The 25437-nt window shown below is 44.9% G+C and overlaps 1 protein-coding gene across 2 annotated transcripts in view; it reads right to left on the reverse strand.

Moving 5' to 3' along the window:
- Positions 1–25437, reverse strand: part of BICDL1 (BICD family like cargo adaptor 1) — a 327422-nt gene that overhangs the window by 188119 nt on the left and 113866 nt on the right. For both annotated transcript variants that reach the window (XR_015300878.1, XM_086942877.1), the window contains exon 2: positions 19873–20088. Coding sequence is in view for 1 of the 2 variants with exons in the window: in XM_086942877.1 (XP_086799003.1) it covers positions 19873–20088 (216 nt within the window). In the remaining variant the exon portion in view is untranslated. The remainder of the gene's footprint in view (positions 1–19872; positions 20089–25437) is intronic.

The following is a 25437-nucleotide window of genomic DNA, read 5'->3' on the forward strand; positions in this document are numbered from 1 at the left end:
ATCATGAATTTGGTCTTCCCTGTATTGATCTCTAGACCATACTGTCTACAGAAGAGACCAAATCCATCCAGGGTCCGCTGTATTCCCATCGGAGATTTGGAGAGCAGGAGGGTATCGTCAGCAAACATGATGGCCGGCACCCTCCTGCCCGCCAAAAATGGGGCATCATTGTCCCTGACATTACTATGATGGGATAAGACATTATTAACGTAAAGGCAAAACAGGGTTGGCACCAACTCCTCCCTTAAATTAAATGGAGACAAAACGGAGCTCATGCTCCTAGGCCCACCCTCGCCAGTACCATTCACCTCTCTGTGGCCCAATGCACTGGGTCCCCCTCCTACCCCAAAGGAGAGCGTGAAGAGCCTGGGAGTGTGGTTGGATAACAAACTCTCCTTTTCCATCCAGGCTACAAAATTATCTGCCACATGCTTCGGCCTTCTGAGAACCTTGAGGAAGGTTCTTCCGCTGCTGCCGCTAGAAGCCAAAAAAGTTGCGGTCCAAGGGCTAATTCAGTCTCGCCTTGATTCGAACAACGCCCTGTACATGGGGGCACCTGAGTTTACACTTCGAAAACTACAGGTTGTCCAAAACTGTGCAGCGCGTGCCTTGCTACAAATTCCGCGCACTCAGTCTGCTAAACCTGCCCTAAAAACTCTCCACTGGTTGCCAGTGAGGCAGAGGATAGCTTTTAAGGCACTATGCCTAGCGCACCGCTCCTTCTGGAACACAAGCCCAGCGATCAACAGAAACCTTGTCACCCCCTACCATCCCAACAGGAACCTACGATCAAAGGAGGCCTTCCTTGCCGTCACTCCGAGAATAAAGCGAGCCAGAGCAGGGGGAAGAATGTTCTCGCTGAACACCGCCAGACTCTGGAACGACCTTCCCCTTTCTCTCCGATCCAACTCAAATCTCCTTTCATTCCGTAAGGACTTAAAAACATGGTTGTTTGACAAACCCACTGCACCATAAACACCTCTTCCGTCACGTTCTGGTCAGCTCAGCGCTTGGACGCCCACGGGCAGCAATCGTGCTCTACAAAAACCTTTACAATACAATACAATACAACACGCAACCCTGCCTTAACCCCCTAAGGACCGGGAACCTTTTTGACAAAACTCCACCCCTCCCGCATCGAACCTGAGCAAAATTACCTTCATGAAGTCTAATTATAGCCTGTAAGAGATTAGTTGGAACTCCCATCTCATTTAAAACCTCCCAACGTTTTTTTCGGGGGACCAGGTCAAATGCTGACCTCACGTCCACGAACACCATATACAGCCTCCCACCCTCGATCCTCACAGATTTCCAGTAGAGGAGTACGAGGCGGAAGATCTGGTCCATGGTGGACGTGTTTTTCCTGAAGCCAGCCTGAAGGGAGCTTAGAATATCTCTATCCTCCATCCAGTCCAGAAGATGGTCCAGTATGAGGTGGGAAAAAAGTTTTTGGGACACGTCTATAAGGCTGATCGGCCTGTAATTGGCTGGGAGGAGAGGACAGCCCTTCTTGTAAATGGGAACTATCTCCGCCCCCAGCCAAGTACAGGGGATCTCCATGCCACCTGCAATAGAATTGAAGAGAATATGGAGGTACGGGGCCCAGATCTCAGGGTGGGACCTAAAAAGGTCACCGGGCAGTTTGTTGAGTCCCGGAGCTTTACCCAGCGCCAGTCTATCTATTGCACTGGCCACCTCCCCGAGACTGAATTCCAGTCTATCGCCAGATTTGGATAGGAAAGCAGCAGCCACATCATTGGTACCATCAAAACTATCTTCATAGAGTTTACCAAAGTGGGCTTCCCACACAGAAGCTGCAATGTTGGGCTCTACTGCAGCTTTTGGTTCACCTGAGCCGATATTTACTAGTGACCAGAATCTCCTGGAGTCCCTCGTTTCAAGGGCAGAAGAGAGATCCTGCCATCTGTCCCAGTCCCATTCTGACCTTGCCCGGGCCATTACACCCTTATATTCACGCCTAAGCTCGGCCACCCTAGTCCTATCAGTACCTGCTTTTACTGCTGTTATTAATTCCGTCTTAGCCTTTTTACAGGCTAGGTTGTACCAGGAAGAAGTTCTGGTCTTTTGCTTACACCGCGCTACCTCCGGGTAGAGGACCTCACCCAAAGCACCCACTAACTCTTCATGAATTAGAGCTAAACTCTTGTTAAAGTCTTCAGGTCTGGGTTGATTAATTAAATTGTCCAGATCCTCAAACTTGGGGAGTACTAGCTCATACAATTTCCTAGTGCTTTCTTTCGAATTTGCCAGTTTCTCCCATTTAACCCTACGCCTGTTAGAGGTGAGTACCAGATTGCATGGGTCCTCCCTAGTCCCAGCGGGCTGCGGGCCAGGTACTATTGCAGAATGCACCAAGTGTAGTAGAAGTGCATTATGGTCGCTATCCGTACGAGGAACTACTTTGAAGTCCTCGACCCTGGGCCACAAACTAATATCTACAAAGATGTAGTCCAGCCGCGACTCATGGCCCTTCCTATTGAAGGTGCATTGTGAGGGGGTATCTGAAATTGTTCGTCCATTGCATGCCCTTAGCGCAAAATTGAGCGTCAAAGACATAATTTGTACCGCAAGTCGGGACCAAGATTTGGGGTGAGGAGATTGGCACACCGGGACACCCCAAAAATCATCTTCTGCAGTAAGTGCCCCTTCCCTCAACCCCTCAAGTGGATCAAAGTGACAATTAAAATCTCCACCCATCACTATCTTATAGTCTTCAGGTAGCTGGCCCAAAAAAGACGAAAGGTCTTCAAGTGTGGGTGACTCCATAGTTGGACCAACAGGACGGGAATACACATTTATGATTGCTATCTTAGGGGCATTGGGCCACTTCAGTATAACACACTGTATGTCCTGGGAGGACGTAGCTATGTTCTCCGCAGTGCTTCCAATGTGGCTAGCTACCCACACCGCCAAGCCACCCGAGGGCCTCCCCTTACCACTCCAGCTAGCCTTTATTTCAAAGATTGCATATCCCATTCTGGACAGGGATTCCCTAGCCCAAGTCTCTTGGAAGAGACAAACATCACTATTAGTTACTATAGAGTCCCATTCATCAGTATGTATTTTTTTGGCGATACCTGCAACATTCCATGACAAGACCTTCAAAGTTCCGGGTGGAGATATAGATTTGGAACCCGATGTCCCGGTTTTGGGGTGATGAATAACCACTTGCGAAGCAGGGGACCCAGATGAGAATGTTGAATCCTGGTTGAATGGGATATTGAAGTCGTGTCAGGCTGGTCACGGGAAATCTGTGCATAGACATGTGCACTATCAGGTAGAATATTATCTTGGGCCCGCACACTACAGGGAGGAGGGTTATCTGGCTGCAACGTGTGATTTTCCCCGGTGGTATTGGCAGCAAGGTAAACAGCATGTCTGTAGAAGTTTAAAACTGCCCCAAGTTGCAAATGTGGGCCACTTATTTAACTATCTAATTTGTTAAAGGGGACCTCTTTTATGTTGGTTCCCCGGGCCTATTCTCTATCCAAGTCCACCATTGCTAATCATATTACATACTGTACTGTGACGTGTATATATATTACTGTAGAAAGGGGCAGAAACCTAAATGCAGACACTCATCTACATATATATTTTCTAAATGCAACAATATTCTGAAGGTGTAATGTATTAACTTAAATGTCTTGTTATATATGGAGTAGTTTCATTTTATTTTACCAAAGTCTGCAAATGATGGCAAATGCGCTAAATCCATGATTACACACAGTCATAATAAACCAATTTCATGAAAGGAAACAGAACCTAAACATTCTAATTCCAACCAGAGAGCATTGTAATGTGCAACTTTGAAGGGCACAGGTGTTTAATGGCACTCACCCCAAAAATAAACATATCATTTAAAAAATACATATCTGTAACATATTAGTCCAGTATTGCTGCCTCAGGATTCTGGTGACGTTTGTGTGTGTGTGTGCGTGTGTGTGTGTGTGTTCACAAATAAACTGAGAGAATGCCATGCCACTGAAAATAAATGTATCTAAAAACCATGTAAATTTGAACAAGTGTACTAAAAAGCGCACAGGTAAAATGCAATGTTGTTACAACATAGCAACTTAACTAACTTTAAAAGACAATGCTTATTATTTGACAGATTTCACTCCATAATAATTTGACAGAAAAAAACAACTGAAACTATACTCTCCTTAGTTATTGTGCTGAAATCGGATTTAACCCCTTGTGCTCTGGATACTATTGCATAGTCTCGTGAATATCATGGCCCTACCCCACGCTCAACAATCATAATGATAAAGCATATTGCATTCTGTACGTCTACATATATATATACATATTTATGTATATATATGTGTCTGTGTGAATATTTGTTTCTATAAATTATTAACTTTCACACAGAGCTAACTTTCCTTCCAGATCCATTCAAAATAGTTCTGACAAAGTATTCTTTCAAAGGTAGCAATAAAAGTCTTGCCTGCAATCAATTTTCCAATTTTTGGTTACAACAACATAAAACAAAAGATTACTCCTGAGGATGGTCCTACCCCAGTGCCTAATTTCAGGGGTTGCCGGTGGGGTCACAGACACTCACTTTTCGGGAGCGGAACTTAGGCGCATATTACCAAGGGGGGCGATAGGCAATTATCGCCGATTTAGTGACCTTTTTCGGCCGCTAAGCGGCGATAATTCTATCGCCCTATTAGCAAGCTGTCGCTAACTGATGTTAGCGACGGCTTTTAGGCGATAGCGAGCGGTTTGGGGCCCACTTTGCATGTCAGCGATGTTTATCGCTAATGACATTCAAAGTGGGTGTGCCCAACCAGTTAGCGACTGAAAGAAGTTGTTAACGTCGCTATCGCCTATTAGCAAGGCAGGCGTAGCAATGGAAATATTCGCCCTAAGTGTGAATATCTCCAAATACTAACACCTGCCCAGACCAGTTCTTTGCCATGTTATCCAATGGGAGGTGGATAACATGGCAAAGAGCATTTCGTCGCTAATGCGTGAATATCGCTGTATTCTCAGCGATATTCATGCATTTCGCCGCTATCGCTGGATATTTGAGTTCAATGGAGAAAAACTTTGCTAATAGCATGTTTTCTCCGCTAACATATCCAGCGATAGGCAGCGATAAAAAAAATTGACGCTAAGCCTATTTAGCAATAAATATCTCTACTTGTTGGCAATATGCCCCTTATTTTTTTCTCATTGAAGAGCAAGAAAGGGAAAGACAAAAAAAGGGAAAGAAGGAGGAAGAGAAAGACATAAAAAAAAATCACGAAGGGAGAAAGCAGGAACCTGTAAGGGGAGATAAAGGGGCCGGGGGTTTAGTGGATTAAAGTGACATGAGGTGGATTCAGGAATACGCAGCCTTGGCATTCAGCGCGCTGACATTAAATCACCGGCCGCGGCGTTTTGAGCAGTGCTGTGGGCACCGGCACTCATTATTTCACAAATTAAGCACTGCCTACTCCTGAATAATATAAGTATGTTTGAATCCGATCCAGAGCAGTTGTCCACTGCAGTGCGCACTCGAGGGCTTCCAAACACTGTACGTACAGGTTCACTTATAGGAGTAAACAAGCATTAGAAATGCAATAGGTCTCGCAGCATTAGAGTTAGTGCTTTTAGAATTGTTTATGGGTTTTTTTGTAAATCTTTAGCATGAGGTTGAGGGTGAGTGAGGGTGAGTGAGGGTGAGGGGTTGAGGGTGAGTGAGGGTGAGGCTGAGGGGTTGAGGGTGAGGGTGAGTGAGGGTGAGTGAGGGGTTGAGGGTGAGTGAGGGGTTGAGGGTGAGTGATGGTGAGTGAGGGGTTGAGGGTGAGTGAGGGTGAGTGAGGGGTTGAGGGTGAGTGAGGGTGAGGGGTTGAGGGTGGGTGAGGGGTTGAGGGTGGGTGAGGGTGAGGGGTTGAGGGTGAGTGAGGGTGAGGGTGAGTGAGGGTGAGTGAGGGGTTGAGGGTGAGGGTGAGTGAGGGTGAGGGTGAGTGAGGGTGAGTGAGGGTGAGTGAGGGTGAGTGAGGGGTTGAGGGTGAGTGAGGGTGAGTGAGGGGTTGAGGGTGAGTGAGGGTGATGGTAACGTTCTAAAATAGTACTGACCTTGGGCAGATAGTGCGCGTCTAGTTTATAAATACACAACTCAAATTAATTTAAATTTGATGCAGCACTGTCTGGAACATCTGGAAGATGATCAAACACATCTTACCCCTCTGAACCAAGACAGAGCATGAGCAAAGCTGTTTTCATCTCAACACTGAGAGAGGTACCACATACACAGGCATAACGTTCAACAAAAGTTTTCCATTTAGACCATTTGATGGGAGGATCTTCTGGAAACTGCAAAAAAAAATGGAGCTGCAGTGATGTTTTGCATGACAAAAATTGCACGTAGATTGTTGTGAAAAACAGTAATAAGGTACACCAATGATATAAAACAGTAATATGCTCTAAATATGATTGATTATTGATGACAATAAAAGCTTAAGGATTGAACATAAGAGTACATAACTCCAGAGAAAAAAAATGGTGTAGTATCCAATTGAAGTTTTGAGTGTCAGCACAGTAAATAAAAATTCAGAGTTGTTGTGCGCATCAGAGTAATAATGTATCAATGCACATAGAATACAGGTTGTATTGAAATGAAACTGTTAGACTGCAGTAAACCAAATTTCAGGGTTGCTGCATTGACATGTAAAAAAGCGTGGAATATCAGGGTTGCTGTGCGCAGACACGCTGTATATAAACAAAGCTGTGAGTGTCAGCGCCGAAAATGAACTATAAGAGGGCTGTGCGCATCAGCGTTGTCGTGTAATAGTTCGCGGAAATCAAGGTTGCTGTGCGCATCAGCATAATAAAGTAACAGCATTCAGGAAAAATACGATGTATGTAAATGAAGCTGTGCGTGTCAGCGCTGCAAATAAACAATTTGGGTTGCTGTGCGCATCAGCTTTGTCATGTAACAATGCGCAGAGTTTCGGGGTTGCTGTGCGCAGACACGCTGCATATAAATAAAGCTGTGCTTGTCAGCGCCGTAAATAATCAAATGAAGGTTGCTGTGCGCATCAGCGTTGTTATATAATAGTACACGTAGACACGCTCTATTTCAAATGAACTTGTGCGTGTCAGCGCCATAAACCAACGTACAGTATTATTGTGCCCATCAACGTTGCTAGGAGATCTTCTTTAAGCGTCGGCATAACTAGGTAACAGAGGAAAGGCTACGCACGTTGAATACTTGGGACGTCAGACGTTGCGTTTCAGTTTCACATTTAAGTTTCAGTGATGAGTTTTGAACACAAAAGCAGTACGCGAAATTCAAATGTAAATAGCACAACCGCATGGTCCGCGGTGAGGTTACATTTAAAAGCTCAATAATAGAAGTGCGTTGAATAAAATTTCTCAAATAAAAGTCTAACACATTAAAGAATAAACTCGTCCATGTGCTAAGCTGTGCGTTCTGTTAGTCAATCGCCACGTCAGAGGACATGGTGGGGAAGCAAAGCAAATGAGAGGAGCAAGGGAGAGAGTGGGGTGACAAGGGAAGAGTGCGGCGAGTGATGGAATGGGGTTACAAGTAGAAAGACATTGGCGAGGAGAGGCAGGAGAGAAAGAAAACAAGACGGACGGACGGAAGAGAGGGGAGGGGGGAGGAGAAATGCGACACGGAGGGAAGGGGAGGGGGCGGAGCGGGTTAAATTATACAAACCAAAAACAAGCCTTTCACCGTAACACGGCGGGCAGGGGAGGGGGCGGGCAGGGGAGGGGGCGGAGAGGGGAGAGGTGCGACACGGCAGGATGTGACCGTTGCGGCGGTGTTACGCGGAAGGAAGTTAGACGGCGTTAGACGGAAGGAAGAGAGGGGAGGGGGAGGAGAAATGCGACACGGCGGGAGGGGGCGGAGCGGGTAAACATAGACGGACGTGCACGCGCACGCGCTTTTAAGGTCAATGCGCATGCGCATAAGCTCAATGCGCATGCGCATTGACCTTAAAAGTCACGGGCACTGCAAGGAATCGCCACGATTCCTTGCAGTGTAGATAAAGAGTGGATAAGTCGCAATACTCTCGCTTGCTCGATGCGCATGCGCATCGACAGGCGAGACCTAAAAATGAGTGGCCAAAGCTATTGAGAGCTTCTAATATCTCTGAGTCCCACGTGGAAAAGTACAAAGCACAAACAGCTTTGCTTGTGAAATCAGTTTCTGGAAGGAAGATTAGACCTGTAATCCGGCTGGAGCTCGGCCAAGAGGGAGATGCTCTGCGAGTAAGTTCTGGGAAGCAGGAAATGCTCCTACGTAGGCACTGCGGGCAGAAGCATCAACATCCTATCGATGAGTTCAGACACCCTAGAGGTATGATCACCTAGAGAAGGCGGGGCAGGTGGTTAATGTGAGGCCTGTGTCGAAGGGCCAGTCTGTAGGCCCCCGGCTCCATTAGAAAATCGCTGCACCGGTGCAAACTTATTTGCATCATTTTTGCTGCGAGTGTAAAACGGGATGGAGCAGACAGTATAGAGGAGAGGTGTGAGTGTTGGCATACAAGAGGGTTGTACATGGTTGTATGTACCCACGGATGAGGGTTGTGAGTGTATGTATACAAGAGGACTATACGTAGTTGTAGGTACACATGAATGAGGGTTGTGAGTGTATGCATACAAGAGGGCTGTACGTGGTTGTAGGTACACATGGATGAGGGTTGTGAGTGTATGTATACAAGAGGACTATACGTAGTTGTAGGTACACATGGATGAGGGTTGTGAGTGTATGCATACAAGAGGGCTGTACGTGGTTGTAGGTACACACAACTGAGGGATGTGAGTGTATGCATACAAGAGGGCTGTACGTGGTTGTAGGTACACATGGATGAGGGTTGTGAGTGTATGCATACAAGAGGGCTGTACGTGGTTGTAGGTACACACAACTGAGGGATGTGAGTGTATGCATACAAGAGGGCTGTACGTGGTTGTAGGTACACATGGATGAGGGTTGTGAGTGTATGTATACAAGAGGACTATACGCGGTTGTAGGTACACATGGATGAGGGTTGAGTATGCATATACAAGAGGGTTGTACATTGTTGTATGTACCCACGGATGAGGGTTGTGAGTGTATGTATACAAGAGGACTATACGTAGTTGTAGGTACACATGGATGAGGGTTGTGAGTGTATGCATACAAGAGGGCTGTACGTGGTTGTAGGTACACACAACTGAGGGATGTGAGTGTATGCATACAAGAGGGCTGTATGTGGTTGTAGGTACACATGGATGAGGGTTGTGAGTGTATGCATACAAGAGGGCTGTACGTGGTTGTAGGTACACATGGATGAGGGTTGTGAGTGTATGTTTACAAGAGGACTATACGTAGTTGTAGGTACACATGGATGAGGGTTGTGAGTGTATGCATACAAGAGGGCTGTACGTGGTTGTAGGTACACACAACTGAGGGATGTGAGTGTATGCATACAAGAGGGCTGTACGTGGTTGTAGGTACACATGGATGAGGGTTGTGAGTGTATGCATACAAGAGGGCTGTACGTGGTTGTAGGTACACACAACTGAGGGATGTGAGTGTATGCATACAAGAGGGCTGTACGTGGTTGTAGGTACACATGGATGAGGGTTGTGAGTGTATGTATACAAGAGGACTATACGCGGTTGTAGGTACACATGGATGAGGGTTGAGTATGCATATACAAGAGGGCTGTACGTGGTTGTAGGTACACACAGCTGAGGGATGTGAGTGTATGCATACAAGAGGGCTGTAAGTGGCTGTAAGTAAACATGGATGAGGGTTGTGAGTGCATGTATACAAAGGGCTGTAAGTGGCTGTAAGTATACATGGATGAGGGTTGTGAGTGCACGTATACAAAGGGCTGTACGTGGTTGCCGGCACAAACAGATGAGGGCTGTATTCCAATAGTGAGATAGGTTTGTGCTCACGGTAAATATATACTATCCTAGGGTAATGAGATCCCAAATTCTGGATTGAGGTTGTGGATTCAGGAAGTAGAATACTATGTTATTATAGTATCTTCTTCTTTATTTAAATGAAAGTGAACACAAAAACAGGCTGTGAATGTATGTAGACAAGAAGGCTCTACGTGGTTGTAGGTACTCACGGATGGAGGTTGTGAGTGTACGTATGCAAGAGGGCTGTAAGTGGGATAGGTATACACAGATGAGGGTTGTGAGTGTACGTATACAAGAGGGTTCTAGTTGCAGGTTGGGGTTGTGAGTGAATGTACACAGGTGGTCTGTATGTGCACTTAGATATGGGCTGTTAGCGTACGTATAATACAGGAGGGCAATAGGTGCATGACAGGGAGTGTTGTAAGAGCAGGTACACAGGAAGGATGTAGGTGTGCATAGGTCAGACTTGTGAGTGAACGTACACAAGAAGGCTGCAGGTGCACATAGATCCGTTTGTGAGTATATATAGGAGGGTAGTGGGTGTAGTGTTGTGAGTCTACATTTACAGGTGGATGTAGGTGCATGACGATGAGGGTAGTGAGTGCACCCATACAGGAGGGCTATAGGTGCACAACCCTACACTTCCTGTCTGTTTACCTCACTCTTGCAGCTTCGTTTTCATCCCTGTGCTCACCCTTCGTCTGTTTCCTACATACCTCTTCCTACTTCTTTCTATTCTGTGTCTAAGTCTGAGAATGAAAAATAAGTCCAGCTCCCCGAAAATCAGTGCCTGTGCCTACCACCTGCAACCACCGGCACAAATTAAGCACTAAAAAAGGTTGCTTTCGTTGAACCAATTGAACTAAGACAACTGATAACAATTTAGAACACAGAAGCTCAGTATTGGAAACATAGCGGCCAGATAGGGAGCGAAGAGGCAACCTTTTGGTGCAGGTACAAGAAGGATGAAGGCCCACGTGCAGCAGGAGCACGTGCTGGGGGCTGGACTGTAATTGTACTTGTTATAGACTTGGAAGTGCACACACTAAAGACGCACAGAGATGGCCTGTTCTGTTAAATGCGATAAACAGATGATTCACGTGGAGGAGAGTTCCGGCAGGTGCACATCCCGCTGGGCTATAGCGAACTGTTTATAGCTGCTAAATTAGGTGTTGTGGGAGGGGGGGGGGTGAGGGGGGGGGGCATGGTCACTTCTACGGACTCTGATTTCAAAATTTCTTGACGTTCTCTAGAAATCCAGAAGGCTAGACAATTTTTGCGCTGAGCATCTGCCTTTTCTGTCACCCCCACAAACATTTTTGGAGTATCTGAAAGTAAGTAATTCTAAGATGATAAAAAAGTTGCTAGATCACAAAACTATGTGCTCTGTGTACAGTCTTGACACACATCTTATCATGACCGGCGTCCTTGCAAGGTTGACGGAAACAACTGTATATAAACAAGTTGAGTCACAGGTTACCAGTAAGACAGCTCAGTTGGTTGAGCGACTGCTGCAGTGATCTGTGTGAAATATGGAGGGCATTGTCCTGAATCTCTGCAGTGCTCACTGCACCGCTCATCCTTTCAGAGTCGATAAAATACGTATTACTAACTTTGGCAATAGCAAATCAGTAGTTTACAGAGCTCTGTGTCTGTTTTTGTGTGTGCTAAACATTTAACAAATGCAGCACACCTGATTAGGTGTCGGTCCCCTGGGCACAGCAGTGTACACAGATGATGTGTATTAAATAATGGTTCAAATCTGTATCACCAATGTTTTGAAAAGCATCAATCTTTGAAACTTCAAGTTCTTTATTGATGTTTATCAATTCAATTGTTCAAAAGCATAATCAAATGTTCCATAGGATGACGGTGTTAGAAGCACAACATCATGTCAATCATTTAAAGTCCCAATGCATTTCGAGCGGGGGCCCTTCATCAGGGAAACAATCTTGAAAACAATGAAATGCAAAAGATGCCTGAGAGCGGGCACACACGTTCAAAAAGTAAAATAGTACTATATTAGTCGGTGCGTCGCATCAATATCTCATCCCAGTGTGAAGAGACAAATTGTGTAATAAGAGTCACAGGCTTGGAAAAAAATGACAGTAAACGTCAGTTGAAGACGGAGCGTGAACCGTGAAACGTGCAAGTTTAGAAAGCAACAGGTCTAGAAATGGTGCGCCAAGTTTCAGTCTGTGCTGTTAAAAACCAAAAGCATACCGGGACACACGAAACGTGCATGGTGCTAAAATAAAATTAACGTGACTCGGGTCGAAGGTATATGGCATTCAGGAGTAGTGAAGAACAGTAATACGCCAACCGATAATTCGTGCCTAACCCGTGTCGCTCAACGATATGTGGAAACAAATCGAGAGCGCTTGATGCGTAAACTGATTCAGTAAAAGTTAGTAACTTACTGGAAGTCGCGATCAAACAGTCTCGGTAAATTCGACGTGCAGAGTGAGTGACGTGCGGGTGACCCGATGCGAAAATAAAAGCCAGTATGGAGTATAACACAAATGACAGACAATAAAAGTCCCAAGGTGTACAAAACAATGAGTGCCATATTGGAACAGGGTTAAAGGGCCATAAAATAAGAAAAATGGGGGTAAGAAGAATTGGGCAACCAATAAATAATGTAAGTATATAGAGAATTTGAAGATGAAAAACAGATGAACACAATAAAAAGCAAGAGAAAGAAAATAAGGATGTATAAAAACAATCAATAGAAGTCCAATTGGTTGCACACTGCTCGTCCTACCAGCGTGTTACCGCAAAGCATTGTGGTCCATGAAATAAGCATCAGCGGGTGCGTAATCATGAGCTCGTCAGCCCCACCGGCTCAAGGGAGCCTGAATATAAACAAAAGTCCAATTGGTCGCACACTGCTCGTCCTACCAGCGTGTTACCCCAAAGCATTGTGGTCCATGAAGTAAGCATCAGCGGGTGCGCCTCTGCCAGAGTCTTGAGCAAAAATCACTGTCGCGTTGCAGTGGGCTCCCATCGATGATTCCCAAAAACAATGAATAGAGCAGCGTGGGTACAGGAAAAGTGTGGAAAAAAGGAGAGTATAAAAGAATGCATGGAAGGATAGGGGTAACAATTTGCAAAAGATTAAAGATAATAAAGGAACTCAATACGATCATTGAGCCCATGAGGTTTCATGGAATTCAAGTATTTGATCCAATGGTTCTCTCGTTGCAACAGATAGTTGTTATTATTCCGGCCTTCACGTTTCTCCACCACTTCAATCACTGCAAACTGCAGTTGGCTAATATTGTGTCGATGTTCAGCAAAATGAAGTGCGATGATGGATTTAGTGTTACCAGTTCGAATGTTGCTCTTATGTTCGTTGATGCGTGTTTTTTATTTTCCTCTCAGTCTTCCCAGTGTAAACAAGACCACACAGACATTTCAAGATGTAAATGACATTGTTGGTGTCACAAGTAGCATTGAATTGGATGTTTGATAATGGGCCTTTTATCATGTTATTGCAGTTCTTGCAGTTGTGACATGGAAGATTCCCTTTGTATGTCTGAATGGACCTGTTAGTAGAAATGTTAGTAATGGTCTCTTTAATGTTCTTACCGCGGTTGAACCCAAAGACAGGCGGACCTTCAAATATGTTTTTGAAATCGGGTTCCTAAGCTATGATGGGCCAGTGTTTGATGATGGATTTTCTGTAAGCTGGAGGTAGAAAATTTGGATACAACTACTGGACGTTTTGATTGAATCTTGAGCTTGGAAGTGAGCAGTTCAGAGCGTGTGAATTTGTCACATCTGGTTTTGGCTGCTTCTAGAATGTTGGGAGGATATCCTCTTTGTTCAAATCTGTTCAACATGACTGCAGACCGCCAAGTATCTCACACAATCAGATCCCAGGACTCCTAATATCTACATGTTACCTAAAGTCCACAAGAACCTCACACATCCTCCCTTCAGACCAATAGTGTCTACTCGAGGTAGCATCCATGAACCGGTGGGAAAACTGATTGGCAAATATTTACAACCATTTGTGCTACTTATGTGTACCTATGTCAAAGATACCAATGATTTTTTAAATCACGTGAACAAAATTACATTTACCAATGAGGAGCAAATTTGGTTGTGCTCAATAGATGTCAAATCCCTCTATACTTCTATTCCCCATGACCTAGGGATGGAGGCTATTGAGGACACCCTAGTACATTCTGAATTACACACTGAATTTCAAGTCTTTCATATGCAGCTCATACATTTTACCCTCTGCCAAAGCTACTTTCAATGGGAGAATCAACATTATTTACAGATGTCTGGAACATCTATGGGCAATTGTGCCACGCCTGTTTATGCAAACATTTTCATGAAATTCTTTCAAGAGAACAATATTCTGAACCAACCATCTTGGATGTCACATGCAACAACCCTTTTGAGATAATTTGACGACATTTTTGTCATATGGAGGGGTTCATTAGAATCATTAGTCGACGCATTAACTGCACTCAACTGCATCCATGAACGCATTCAATTCACCTATGAGTATCATGCCAACACCATCACCTTTTTAAATGTTCAAATCACTCACCGCGACAACTTTCTGGAAACTGATTTATTCAGAAAATCTACAGATCGTAATAACTTATTACACAACCAAAGTTTTCACCAGACCTCGCTGAAAAACCATCTACCATATTCACAGCTGCTACGCGTAAGAAGGATTGTATCGGACCCCATCAGATATGAGCAACAGTCTGCAGACATGTTGAACAGATTTGAACAAAGAGGATATCCTCCCAACATTCTAGAAGCAGCCAAAACCAGATGTGACAAATTTACACGCTCTGAACTGCTCACTTCCAAGCTCAAGATTCAATCAAAACGTCCAGTAGTTGTATCCAAATTTTCTACCTCCAGCTATGCTTACAGGAAATCCATCATCAGACACTGACCATCATAGCTTTGGAACCCGATTTCAAAAACATATTTGAAGGTCTGCCTGTCTTTGCGTTCAACCGCGGTAAGAACATTAAAGAGACCATTACTAAAATTTCTACTAACAGGTCCATTCAGATATACAAAGGAAATCTTCCATGTCACAACTGCAAGAACTGCAACAACATGATAAAAGGACCCATTATCAAACATCCCATGAAAGGAACTAACATCAATATCAAATTCAATGCTACTTGTGACACCAACAATGTCATTTACATCTTGAAATGTCTGTGTGGTCTTGTTAACACTGGGAAGACTGAGAGGAAAATAAAAAACACGCATCAACGAACATAAGAGCAACATTCGAACTGGGAATCCATCATCGCACTTCATTTTGCTGAACATCGACACAATATTAGCCAACTGCAGTTTGCAGTGATTAAAGTGGTGGAGAAACGTGAAGGCCGGAATAATAACAACTATCTGTTGCAACGAGAGAACCATTGGATAAATTACTTGAATTCCATGAAACCTCATGGGCTCAATGATCGTATTGAGTTCCTTTGTTATCTTTAATCTTTTGCAATTTGTTACCCCTATCCTTCCATGCATTCTTTTATACACTCCTTTTTTCAACACTTTTCCTGTTCCCACGCTGCTCTATTGATTGTTTTTATACATCCTTATTTTCTTTCTCTCACTTTTTATTGTGTTCATCTGTTTTTTACCTTCAAATTCTCTATATACTTACATTATGTATTGGTTGCACAATTCTTCTTACCCCCATTTTTCTTATTTTAAGGCCCTTTAACCCTGTTCCAATATGGCGCTCATTGTTTTGTACACCTTGGGGCTTTTATTGTCTGTCGCTTTTATTTTCGCATCGCGTCACCCGCGGGTCACTCACTCTGCACGTCGAATTTACGTAAGTTACTAACTTTTACTGCATCAGTTTACGCATCACAGGCTCACGATTTGTTTCCACATATCGTTGAGCGACAAGGGTTAGGCACGAATTATCGGTTGGCGTATTACTGTTCTTCACTACTCCTGAATGCCATATACCTTCGACCCGAGCCAGGTTAATTTTAGATTAGCACCATGCACGTTTCGCGTGTTCCGGCATGTTTTTGGTTTTTAGCAGCACAGACTGAAACTTGACGCACCATTTCTAGACCTGTTATTTTCTTAACTTGCACATTTCACGGTTCACTTTCTGTCTTTAACTGACGTTTACTGTCATTTATTCCAAGCCAGTGACTCTTATTACACAATTTGTCTCTTCACACTGGGATGAAATATTGATGCGACGCACCGACTAATACTGCACTATTTTAGTTTTTGAACGTGTGTGCCCGCTCTCAGGCATCTTTTGCATTTCATTGTTTTCAGATTGTTTCCCTGATGAAGGGCCCCCGCCCGAAATGCATTGGGACTATGATTGACATGATGTTGTGCTTCTAACACCGTCATCCTATGGAACATTTGATTATGCTTTTGAACAATCGAATTGATAAACATCAATAAAGAACTTGAAGTTTTAAAGATTGATGCTTTTCAAAACATTGGTGATACAGATTTGAACCATTATTTAATAGACATCATCTGTGTACACTGCTGCCCAGGGGTCCGACACCTAATCAGGTGTCGCTGCTTTTGAAACTATGACAGACACCCCAGCCAGGGGGTGATACCCCAGGAGTACGCATCAAATTTATAATTTGATTCTCAAAAATGGGGTGCACACCCTGCTATCTTTTTGATTTAAACATTTAACAAAGACAGGGGGACACAACTAAAGAGCGCTGGGCTCACTCAAGGAGGCGCGAAGACAACAATGTAACAGGAAGTGACGGATGCACAGGTGCCAAGAGAGACCATTCAAGGGGTCACTGGACTGACAATGTAACAAAGAGCGTAGGAGAACAGTTTCGAGGAGATACAGCTTACTTAAATGGATATCAAGGTAACAATATTACGGTGGTTGAGGTGTGTCCTTTGAACAGCAGATACAATGTTCCCTCAAGTGGTAATCCAGAAAACAAGGGGCAGATTTATGAGCCCTGTGAGCCACATTTGCGCCGCCGTTGCGTCACTTCTGTGACGCAGCGGTGGCGTAAACCATGCGCCATGTTGCACCCTATTTACAACGTGATGCATCTAGGGAGATGCGTCACGTTATAAAGCCCTGCGCCACATGAAACCTGCGTCAGGTTTCAAGCGGGCGTTCCGGTGCAGAAGGGGGCGTTCCGTCGCAGCAACGCCTCGGAAAAGTGCCTGAGTGAAATCTACAAGATCCCACTCAGTCACTTTTCCGACGCCGCTGCGTCAAAACCTTGCGCCTGCTTGAAGCAGGCGTCATGCATGATGCATCATGTTGAGGACAGGCCAGGTTGGAACAGTACTGGAGTTGCGTCGCACCTGCGACACAACTCCAGCACTGCGCCAACCTTACGCCGGCAGATGCGACACACATCTGTTTATCCTTGCGCCATGATGCGCCGCATTGTAAATGCGGCGCATCTGTGGTGGCGCATGGGTAAATTTGCGTCACGCATCTTTCCTGGCGCTTGCCTGCTGATTTGCAGGGATGGGCCAGGAAATGTAAATCTGCCCCATTGTTTCCAAGGGGTCTCAGTTCACTCCAAGGACTGTCAAGCTAACAATGTCACAGAGAGGGAACACAGAACACAGTGTTACTAAGAAGGATCCATCCAGGGGGATCCAGCTAACAAAGTAAAAGAAAGTGATGGCCATGTTGTTGTCAACTGGCATGGCTGTTTAATAGTACAGTCAGGCAACAGTGGACTAACAGAGGAACAACTTAATCAGTTTCACTCCAGGACAACAGTGTGAGCCGGAGGAGTATGGAGTGAGCAGTTGAGACAAGTGTCAGTCGGACATCAAGGCAACAGAGTGCCCCAGAGCCAGGGAGTGCACTGTTACTAAAAGAGACGCGTCCTTGACTGTCAGACACCAGGATGAAAATGTCACACGGAGTCCGGGAGTAGAGTGTTAGTGACAGAGACGAGGCTTTGTAGTTGGGCACCAGGATAACAATGTGTCACAGAGCTGGAGCAGCACGCTGTAATGGAAAGAAGTCTGTCAGTCAGACATGAGACGACAATGTGACTCAAAGCCCAGAGGTGGCAGCGGTGTGATGTAAATTCAGAGAATTGAGTTATCAACAAAGACAAGCCTTTGACAGCCAGACATCAAGACTGCAACATGACGTAGAGTGCGCTAGCCCAGCAATACTAACAGAGGCAGGGCGCAGTCGGGATGACCACGTGACAAGCAGCTGGGACAGTGCTGTATTAGTAATGAAAAGAAGATTGTGTCAGTCGAACACCAAGGTTATAATAATGCATAGGTCCAGTAAAGCAGACATTAACGGCATATTTATCATTTTATGACACAGCGCAGGGGATTAAGCCACCTTTCTGTGCTACATGGTAGGGAAAGGGCAGGAATGCAGCGTACTTAACATTGTAAGGTGAATTTCTATCCTTTCCTAGCGCTGGTGCAAAATGTGCTGCCTAGTGCCAACGCAGGTCCTCGTGCACCCTGGTGCAAGGGTGCCTGTGTGGTTTTCAGGATTGTTTTTGAGCAGAAAGGGGACCTTCCTGCACAAACAAATGCCCTGAGTAATTTTCTCCTTTCCACATGTGATGCAAAATGGTGCACACCTAGAAAGAGGAGAAAATATATTTCTCCTCGTTACGCCTCACCTATGGAGGTGAGGCATTTTTGGCGCTTTCCCAGGTCTACCACTAATGGTAAATCTGGGAATGCATCAACATCCATGGGCTTTGCATGGGAACACCCTCGCTCCACCCATGGAACGCCTCCATGGGGCGGAGTAGCACTACACCGATTTGCGCTGCTTTGCATTACTCTGGATTTATGAAGCTGCTCAGGATCAAGCAAGGTGGCCTTGCGTGGCTTAATAAATCGCATCTCAAAGGTTGCATCGCTTTTGCACCCTGTTGCATGGTGCAAGCGTGATACAACACTCGATAAGTATGGCCCGTTAGCAATGAAGACTCGTCTTGGTGGTCAGACACAAGTTTAACAGTGTCACTCAGATCCAGGACAAGTTTTGCGTTAATAACAGAGGCAAGACTTTGGCAACTGGACATCAAAGCAACAGCGGGGTATCAATCAGGGCGAGTACAGAGTTACCAGAGGCAAGGCTGACAATCAGACGCTAAGGCAACAATTCAACAAGGAGTTGAGGGATCGTGGTGTTACTAGCAGGCAAGACTGCCAGACAAGAAGACACCAAAGGGGGGTAGAGGCCGGGAGGGGATGTGTGTAGAACCAGAGGCAAGACTATGTCAGTCTGAACCAAGACAAAGCGGATAGCACTTGTGGCGAACAGAGTTAGTAATGGAGAGAGCAGTGTGGTACAATGAAAATAGCAAAAATAAGGTTTTATCAGTTGGACACCAACTTGACAGTGTGTGAGGGCTTGAGGGAGAAAGCCAGGACTCTGTGGCTCATTGGACTAATGCGGCCACTGTAGGGGCCTGTGTTTGACCTCATGGTCACAGGTTCAACTCCCAGCGGGTCCACCCAGCCTTTCATCCTTCTGAGGTCAATAAAATGAGTACCATGGAGTTGGGTAACAACAAACATCTGTTTTTCAGCGCCAAGATACCCTTCTGGGTGAACGTGCGCTTTAAATACACGTATTGAGGGCCTTGCTGTGGGTTCGGGGCACAATTGAACTACTAGTGCATTGGTGTAGGAAGAGGGTCAACAATTCCAGGGATGCAATTTATGAACACACACAGGGTATCCTATGACTGGATTCTGTACAGTTTGATGGAGTCCACAAATCTTGTACCTAAGATGAAGAGGAATTGGACCTCTCCTTGTATTCATACAGATGACCTCTCTTATCCATTGCCTGGCTCCTGATGCCCCCTTTTGCAAACCACCCGAGTACATGCACCTAAATTCATTGTCGCGAGCAGCTCACTATGCCAACCATCATAATCTCCAAAATAAATATCCACCCAATGCTTCCGAAATGCCATTGGCACTCACCCTCGTAAGTTGGTCCATAAGTCTTTGGTTTTGCTCAGATAGGTCTTGGATGGCACGGGACTTCTCGCGGTCTGCCTCGCGGAGGTTAAGCTGCTGTTTCTCCAGCTCGTCCTGCAGCACCTTCACATCACTCTCCAGCTCCGAAACCCGTCCTTCCCACTCGCCCTCCCGGTTCTCAAACCGTCGACGCAGTTCGTGTTTCTCTTGTTCCAGATGCTGAGGAGAAGAAGAAAGAAGACAACTTGTAAAATGTATCAGCCATTCTCAACCATGCATCCTTGTGCACTGACTCAACAGCCAGAGACCACCGTTCGAACCACCACCAACGAAGAGCACATTGAGGAAAGCCCAACTAAATCAACTACAAAAACTGAGCACACCTAGAAAAAAGGAAATAATAAAATGGAACAATACATTGACTTATTTCAAAAAGCAAAACCATTGTTTTTTTTGTAACCCAAAGCAAACTAAACCAGTGTTTTGCTGTCCAAAAAGTATATCAGGAGATTTTGTACTGGTATTTCCTTGCAGGTTGTCTTTTTCTATAGACATGAAAACCTGCAAACAGATTGACCCAGGAACCCTGTCTCAAAACTCTGGAAGCATCTGAGGATCTGGCAGAATCAACGTCTGTGGTGGCTGGAAGAGTGCTTAATCTCAGCCTTCACCCTTTATGTCTTGTGTTCATTATCACCTTCTAGTTTTGGGCAGGCTGGAGACCTTGTTTGAGAAAATCTGGTCCCGGTTTGGACCTAGTCAACATAGTTTGACCAATTTGTTCAAGCCTCTCCCCTTCTCCCAACCAGAAAATCCATGGAAAAGACGCTACACCCAAATTAGCTGAATATGATCAATGTTTTAAGTAGGATTTGGCTTCCTGGGTGTGTCTCCAAGAAGATCAAATAATGGGATCATCCAGCCAGTGTCGCGAAATCTAAACAATACTCTCTGCGGCCAACTGGAGAGGAACAGGACCATGCTCGCTTCTGTTTCCCCCCAGGCAAAGACCCGGTCTTGATTTGAGACTCTCCATTCATAACATTTGGACTTACTACATTTTATGACCTACATAGACATAGAAGAAAGACCGCTTTGTTAATTAGCCGGTGTAGAAGAAAGGCTAGGATGGCAGCTATTAAGGAGTTGTGCTGAATTTTTTTTCTTGCAGCAGAAATATGAGGCACATTTCAACTTTGTGTTCATTAAACATTTTATAAACAAAGAAAATACTCTGAACCTTTTTAGGGTAGAGATTTTCAAGCTTTTTATATGTGAAGTATATGTGAAGTATATTATTTACTGCTTCATGGCACAACAGCAATGGGGACATTTTGATGACAGAGATGTGTTCATGGGTCTCCTTAATCTCCTCGCTTAGTGCCTCGCTGCAGGAAGCCGTCATTCCATCTGTATGGAAACAGGCTATGATCCTTCTCCTCCTTAAAACGGCTAATGCGGATGCTGACGTGTCCTGCAATTACCGTCCTTTATCTTTACTTCCTGTTTTTTCAAAGATTTTGGAAAGACATTTTCACACACACTTAACTCAATTTGTGACAACACAAGGACTTCTTCATCCCTCTCAGTCAGGCTTCAGAGCGGGTTTTTCCACCAAAACCACCTTACTTGGGGTCACTGAAAGCATACATCATTATCTTCATAAAGGGAACACCGTGGCACTCATTTTACTTAATCTGAGCGACCCTTTTGATACGGTGTCTCATGCTGTGCTAATTAATACACATTGGCGAGCCCGCCTTAAACTGGCTTATTGATTTCCTTTCAAATCGCACCTTCCAAGTGTTCTCACAAACAGCCTCCTCTGGAGTCCACTCTTTTGCCCACGGAGTGCCACAGGGATCCATCCTCAGCCCCTTGGTATTTAATCTTTATGTAAGACTGTTGGCTGAGGTTGCTGAGAAATCAAGGTTATCCCTTTTCTCCTACACCGATGATTCTCAAATCCTTTTCTCCCTTTCCTCACACAATACAAATGCCCCTTCTATTCTCAAAATTAGCTGAAACAAAATAGCATCTTGGATGCAGCAATGTTTTCTTAGGCTAAATGGAGAGAAAACAGATATATTGGTATTAGGAAAAAATAAAGATCTCTGGGACCCCAACACTGGCCATGTGAAATGGGTGATCTTCCCTCCCCTTCCCCTAAGGTCGAAATCTGGGTATCACGATCGATGAATCACTCAGTATGCACCCCCAATCAGTTAAAGTTGCAGCGACTTGCTTCACCATTCTTAAATGGCCAAGGAAAATCTGCTGGATGCTACTGGAATTTCCCCGAAAAACCATGGTCAATGTCTTAATTACATCAAGGCTTGACTATGGAAATGTACTTTATCTAGGTTTAAACAAATCTGTAGTACGTAGACTACAGATGGTACAAAATGCTGCTGTCAGACTTTTGTGCGGAGTCCCTAAGGCCACCTCTATCTCGACCTATTGACGTAAGCTGCATTGGCTTAAAGTTGAAAACCGGATAACGTTCAAGGCATTGAGTTATATGTATAAAATCAAATCCTGTTTTGCTCCTCGTTATCTTCAGTCCTTGGTCAGTCCTTACTTTCCCTCCCGTAATCTCCGCTCAACCACCCAAGGAAGGTTCATTGTCCCTAAATTCAAATTAGCTCGATGGTCGGTAGGTCTTTTTCTTACCTTGGTCACTCGTTGTAGAACTCTCTACCTCCCGCTCTCCATAACGAAACAAACTACATTCAGATTCGCAAGTCTTTAAAAACATGGCTATTTGACAGATAAATTGCCTCTTCTGTTTTCTTCTTAGCCCTGACTTACCCTTTACACCGGGAAACCTTTTTTGGGTAGCTGTTGTGCATTATAAATGTAAAAACAAACTAACTATGTGTACGTGAATTTGTTAATGTATATAAAACCCATGCGCTACATAGGATAGCACAGACTATACATTGCAAAATATATAATGATTTCAAGACAGCTCTCTCTCTCTAAAAAGATCTTATAGGTTCGATTATTTCGGTGTATTCGGCAGGTTGAAGAGATTGTAAGTACTCAGAGCTCACAAGCTAACACCTTCTAAGAAGAAGTATCCATAAAATGACATGAATCTAACAGGCTCAGGATATGGACAGTGCACCTGCCCTTAAATTACAAATTTCTTGCAATATCAGGCAGCCACCCCTCTTAAGAGGAATCTTACAGTTCAATTTACAAATGTCAGATTGAACAACGATTCTTTGTAACTGCATGCACAACCCGTAGCTGCCATGCTTTCCTGCCCCTGCCAGTGTCTATCCTCAAGAGGCGTTGAGAAAGGCCCCGGGCACCAAAGGTGAGGATCTTATAACAGCAAAACAACAGTGGTATCACCCCCACAGTGACACTCCCACCATTCGTTGACAATATATGATCCACAACACTGCTTTCCATTACCCATGCCACTTTCACTGGGGCAACTATGAATGCAGTATCCTTAAATGTTTTTATTATGTGTTGTTGTTTAATTACGGTTTACTTTTAGGTGTTATTCTTTATTTGTATAAAGATTGTGAGGTCATAATCATTGGCCCCTAGAGGCATCCAGCCACTGGTGCACCCCTCCTTCAGCCTCTGGCACCCCCTACAATAATCTCCCCACTGGCAGTCAACAACCACAGCCCACAACCTCCAGTACTCAGGCCCTGACTGGCCATAGAGGGCACCGGGCAATCCCCTGGTGGGCCGCATGGGTGGGGGCCGGTTTTGGGCCACTGGGGGCCGATTTTGGTACTGGGCCGATTTAGCTGCAAAATTGGCCCTGTACCAAAATCGGCCGAAAACCAGGAAAGAGCTCGGTGGCACCTCCAAACCCCCCTTCCCCCTCCCCCCGTGGGGAGAGGGGCCGGCCGAGCACTTTGCCAGGGCCGGTTGTGGTTCCCAGTCCGGCCCTGGCTGTACTGCATCGCAGGGTTGGCCCGGCTCTGCGTCCAACCCTGCTTGGACGGCAGCCTCTGCTGTGTACGGCCTTCAGACGTGTGCAGAAGACATTATGGTTGGTTCTGGACTGTGGCCAGGCCCCACCACATGCAGCCAACGGGAAACATCATTTTCAACGAAGGCTTTTCCACGCGTGACGTTTACTACGAGGCACTTACCTCGCAAACGTCTTTTCCACGCGTATGCCTATAACGACAGTCTTTAACACGAATATACGTTCTGGCTAGGGGGGAGGCGTGGAATTCTTTCCAGTCGTGGCGGGGGTTGGCTGGGAAGGGGATGGGGGGGCCTGGGGGGGTCTCCCCCCCAAAAATAAACAAAGGAGCGAGTTCGGGTTGGCTGGGAAGGGGATGGGGGTGCCTGGGGGGGTCTCCCCCCCAAAAATAAACAAAGGACCGGGTTAATTACATTTAAAAAAAAACGCTCTTCAGTAGCACTGAGGTAAAAGGAAAGTGCCTCCCCCAAAGACGTGCCGTTACGGCAGTCCTTTTTTAATTTTGGCAGACGTGTTTTCACGCTTGTTTCGATGGTGGATGGAAGGTACGGGCTGCTGGTGAAAGACAGGAAGGTGTCAGGTAAGAAAATAATCTTTAGCATTTGTGTTTGTGTTTAGGACGTAAAAATGCGTGGTATGATCCTTCGTTGCAAATTCCAGCGTGGTAAAGCCACTTGCGAACTAAAATTCGCGTGGTATTGCCATGCGTGGAACTTGTATTCGAGGTAAAATCATATATTCCAGCCAACCCCCACTTCTGACCGCTGTCGAAGCACAGAATAAGTGCTAAAAGTTAGTGCTTCTCACATTTTTTAAACCCAATGCCCAATTTCTAGAATGACAAACTTTTGTGACCCGCCTATCTTTAATGGACATGAGACGGGGGACACATTTTAATGTAATGACAGTAATTGTATGTAAATGTCACAACCTTGCAGCTCCATTTTATATTGAATTGTGGCCAAAATATTCACCTCGCTATAAATGTGGTAGATGGTGGAAGCCACTGGAGTCTGGAGTTAGAACACTTGTTAGAGGGAGAGCAGACCTATGGCATCCGTTCACTAACTCACAAGGCTTCTGAAAAATCTTGGTGTTGATACCAGTGATTTTAGCAAATCTGAGAAACCCCTTCAGCAGCAGAATACAAGTGTAAGGCCTCATATCTATTCTCTTATCTAGCTTTGTGATAAAATGAGGCCAAGCGGTGCATTTTGGACTTCATAAACATGTACATGTATATATAGATTTCAGTTTTGTAAACCACAAACACAGCCCAAGGACATCGAAGCACTTGACATGAGAACTAGATTACATTACACAAGGTCGGATTAATTTCAGTATAAGCAGAGGAGGCTTGGTGATTTTCCCAGAATCAAAGAATATTGAGCCAACGCCAGGACTCTAACCTGGTTCCCAAGATCCCAAGACAGCAACTCTGACAGCTAGGCCATTTTTATATTTATTAATATTTATGTGTGAAAGTCATACACAAGTGGTATGGTTATGTATGGTCACATATATTGAGCATATTCTCGGTTCGCCTGGGCTCTTGCTTGGGAATACTTACAAAGGTTTGTTTTAAAACTGGACTTAGGTACATT

Source organism: Lissotriton vulgaris, chromosome 11 (genome assembly GCF_964263255.1).
Source record: "Lissotriton vulgaris chromosome 11, aLisVul1.2, whole genome shotgun sequence".
In the NCBI taxonomy this organism is placed as follows: domain Eukaryota; kingdom Metazoa; phylum Chordata; class Amphibia; order Caudata; family Salamandridae; genus Lissotriton; species Lissotriton vulgaris.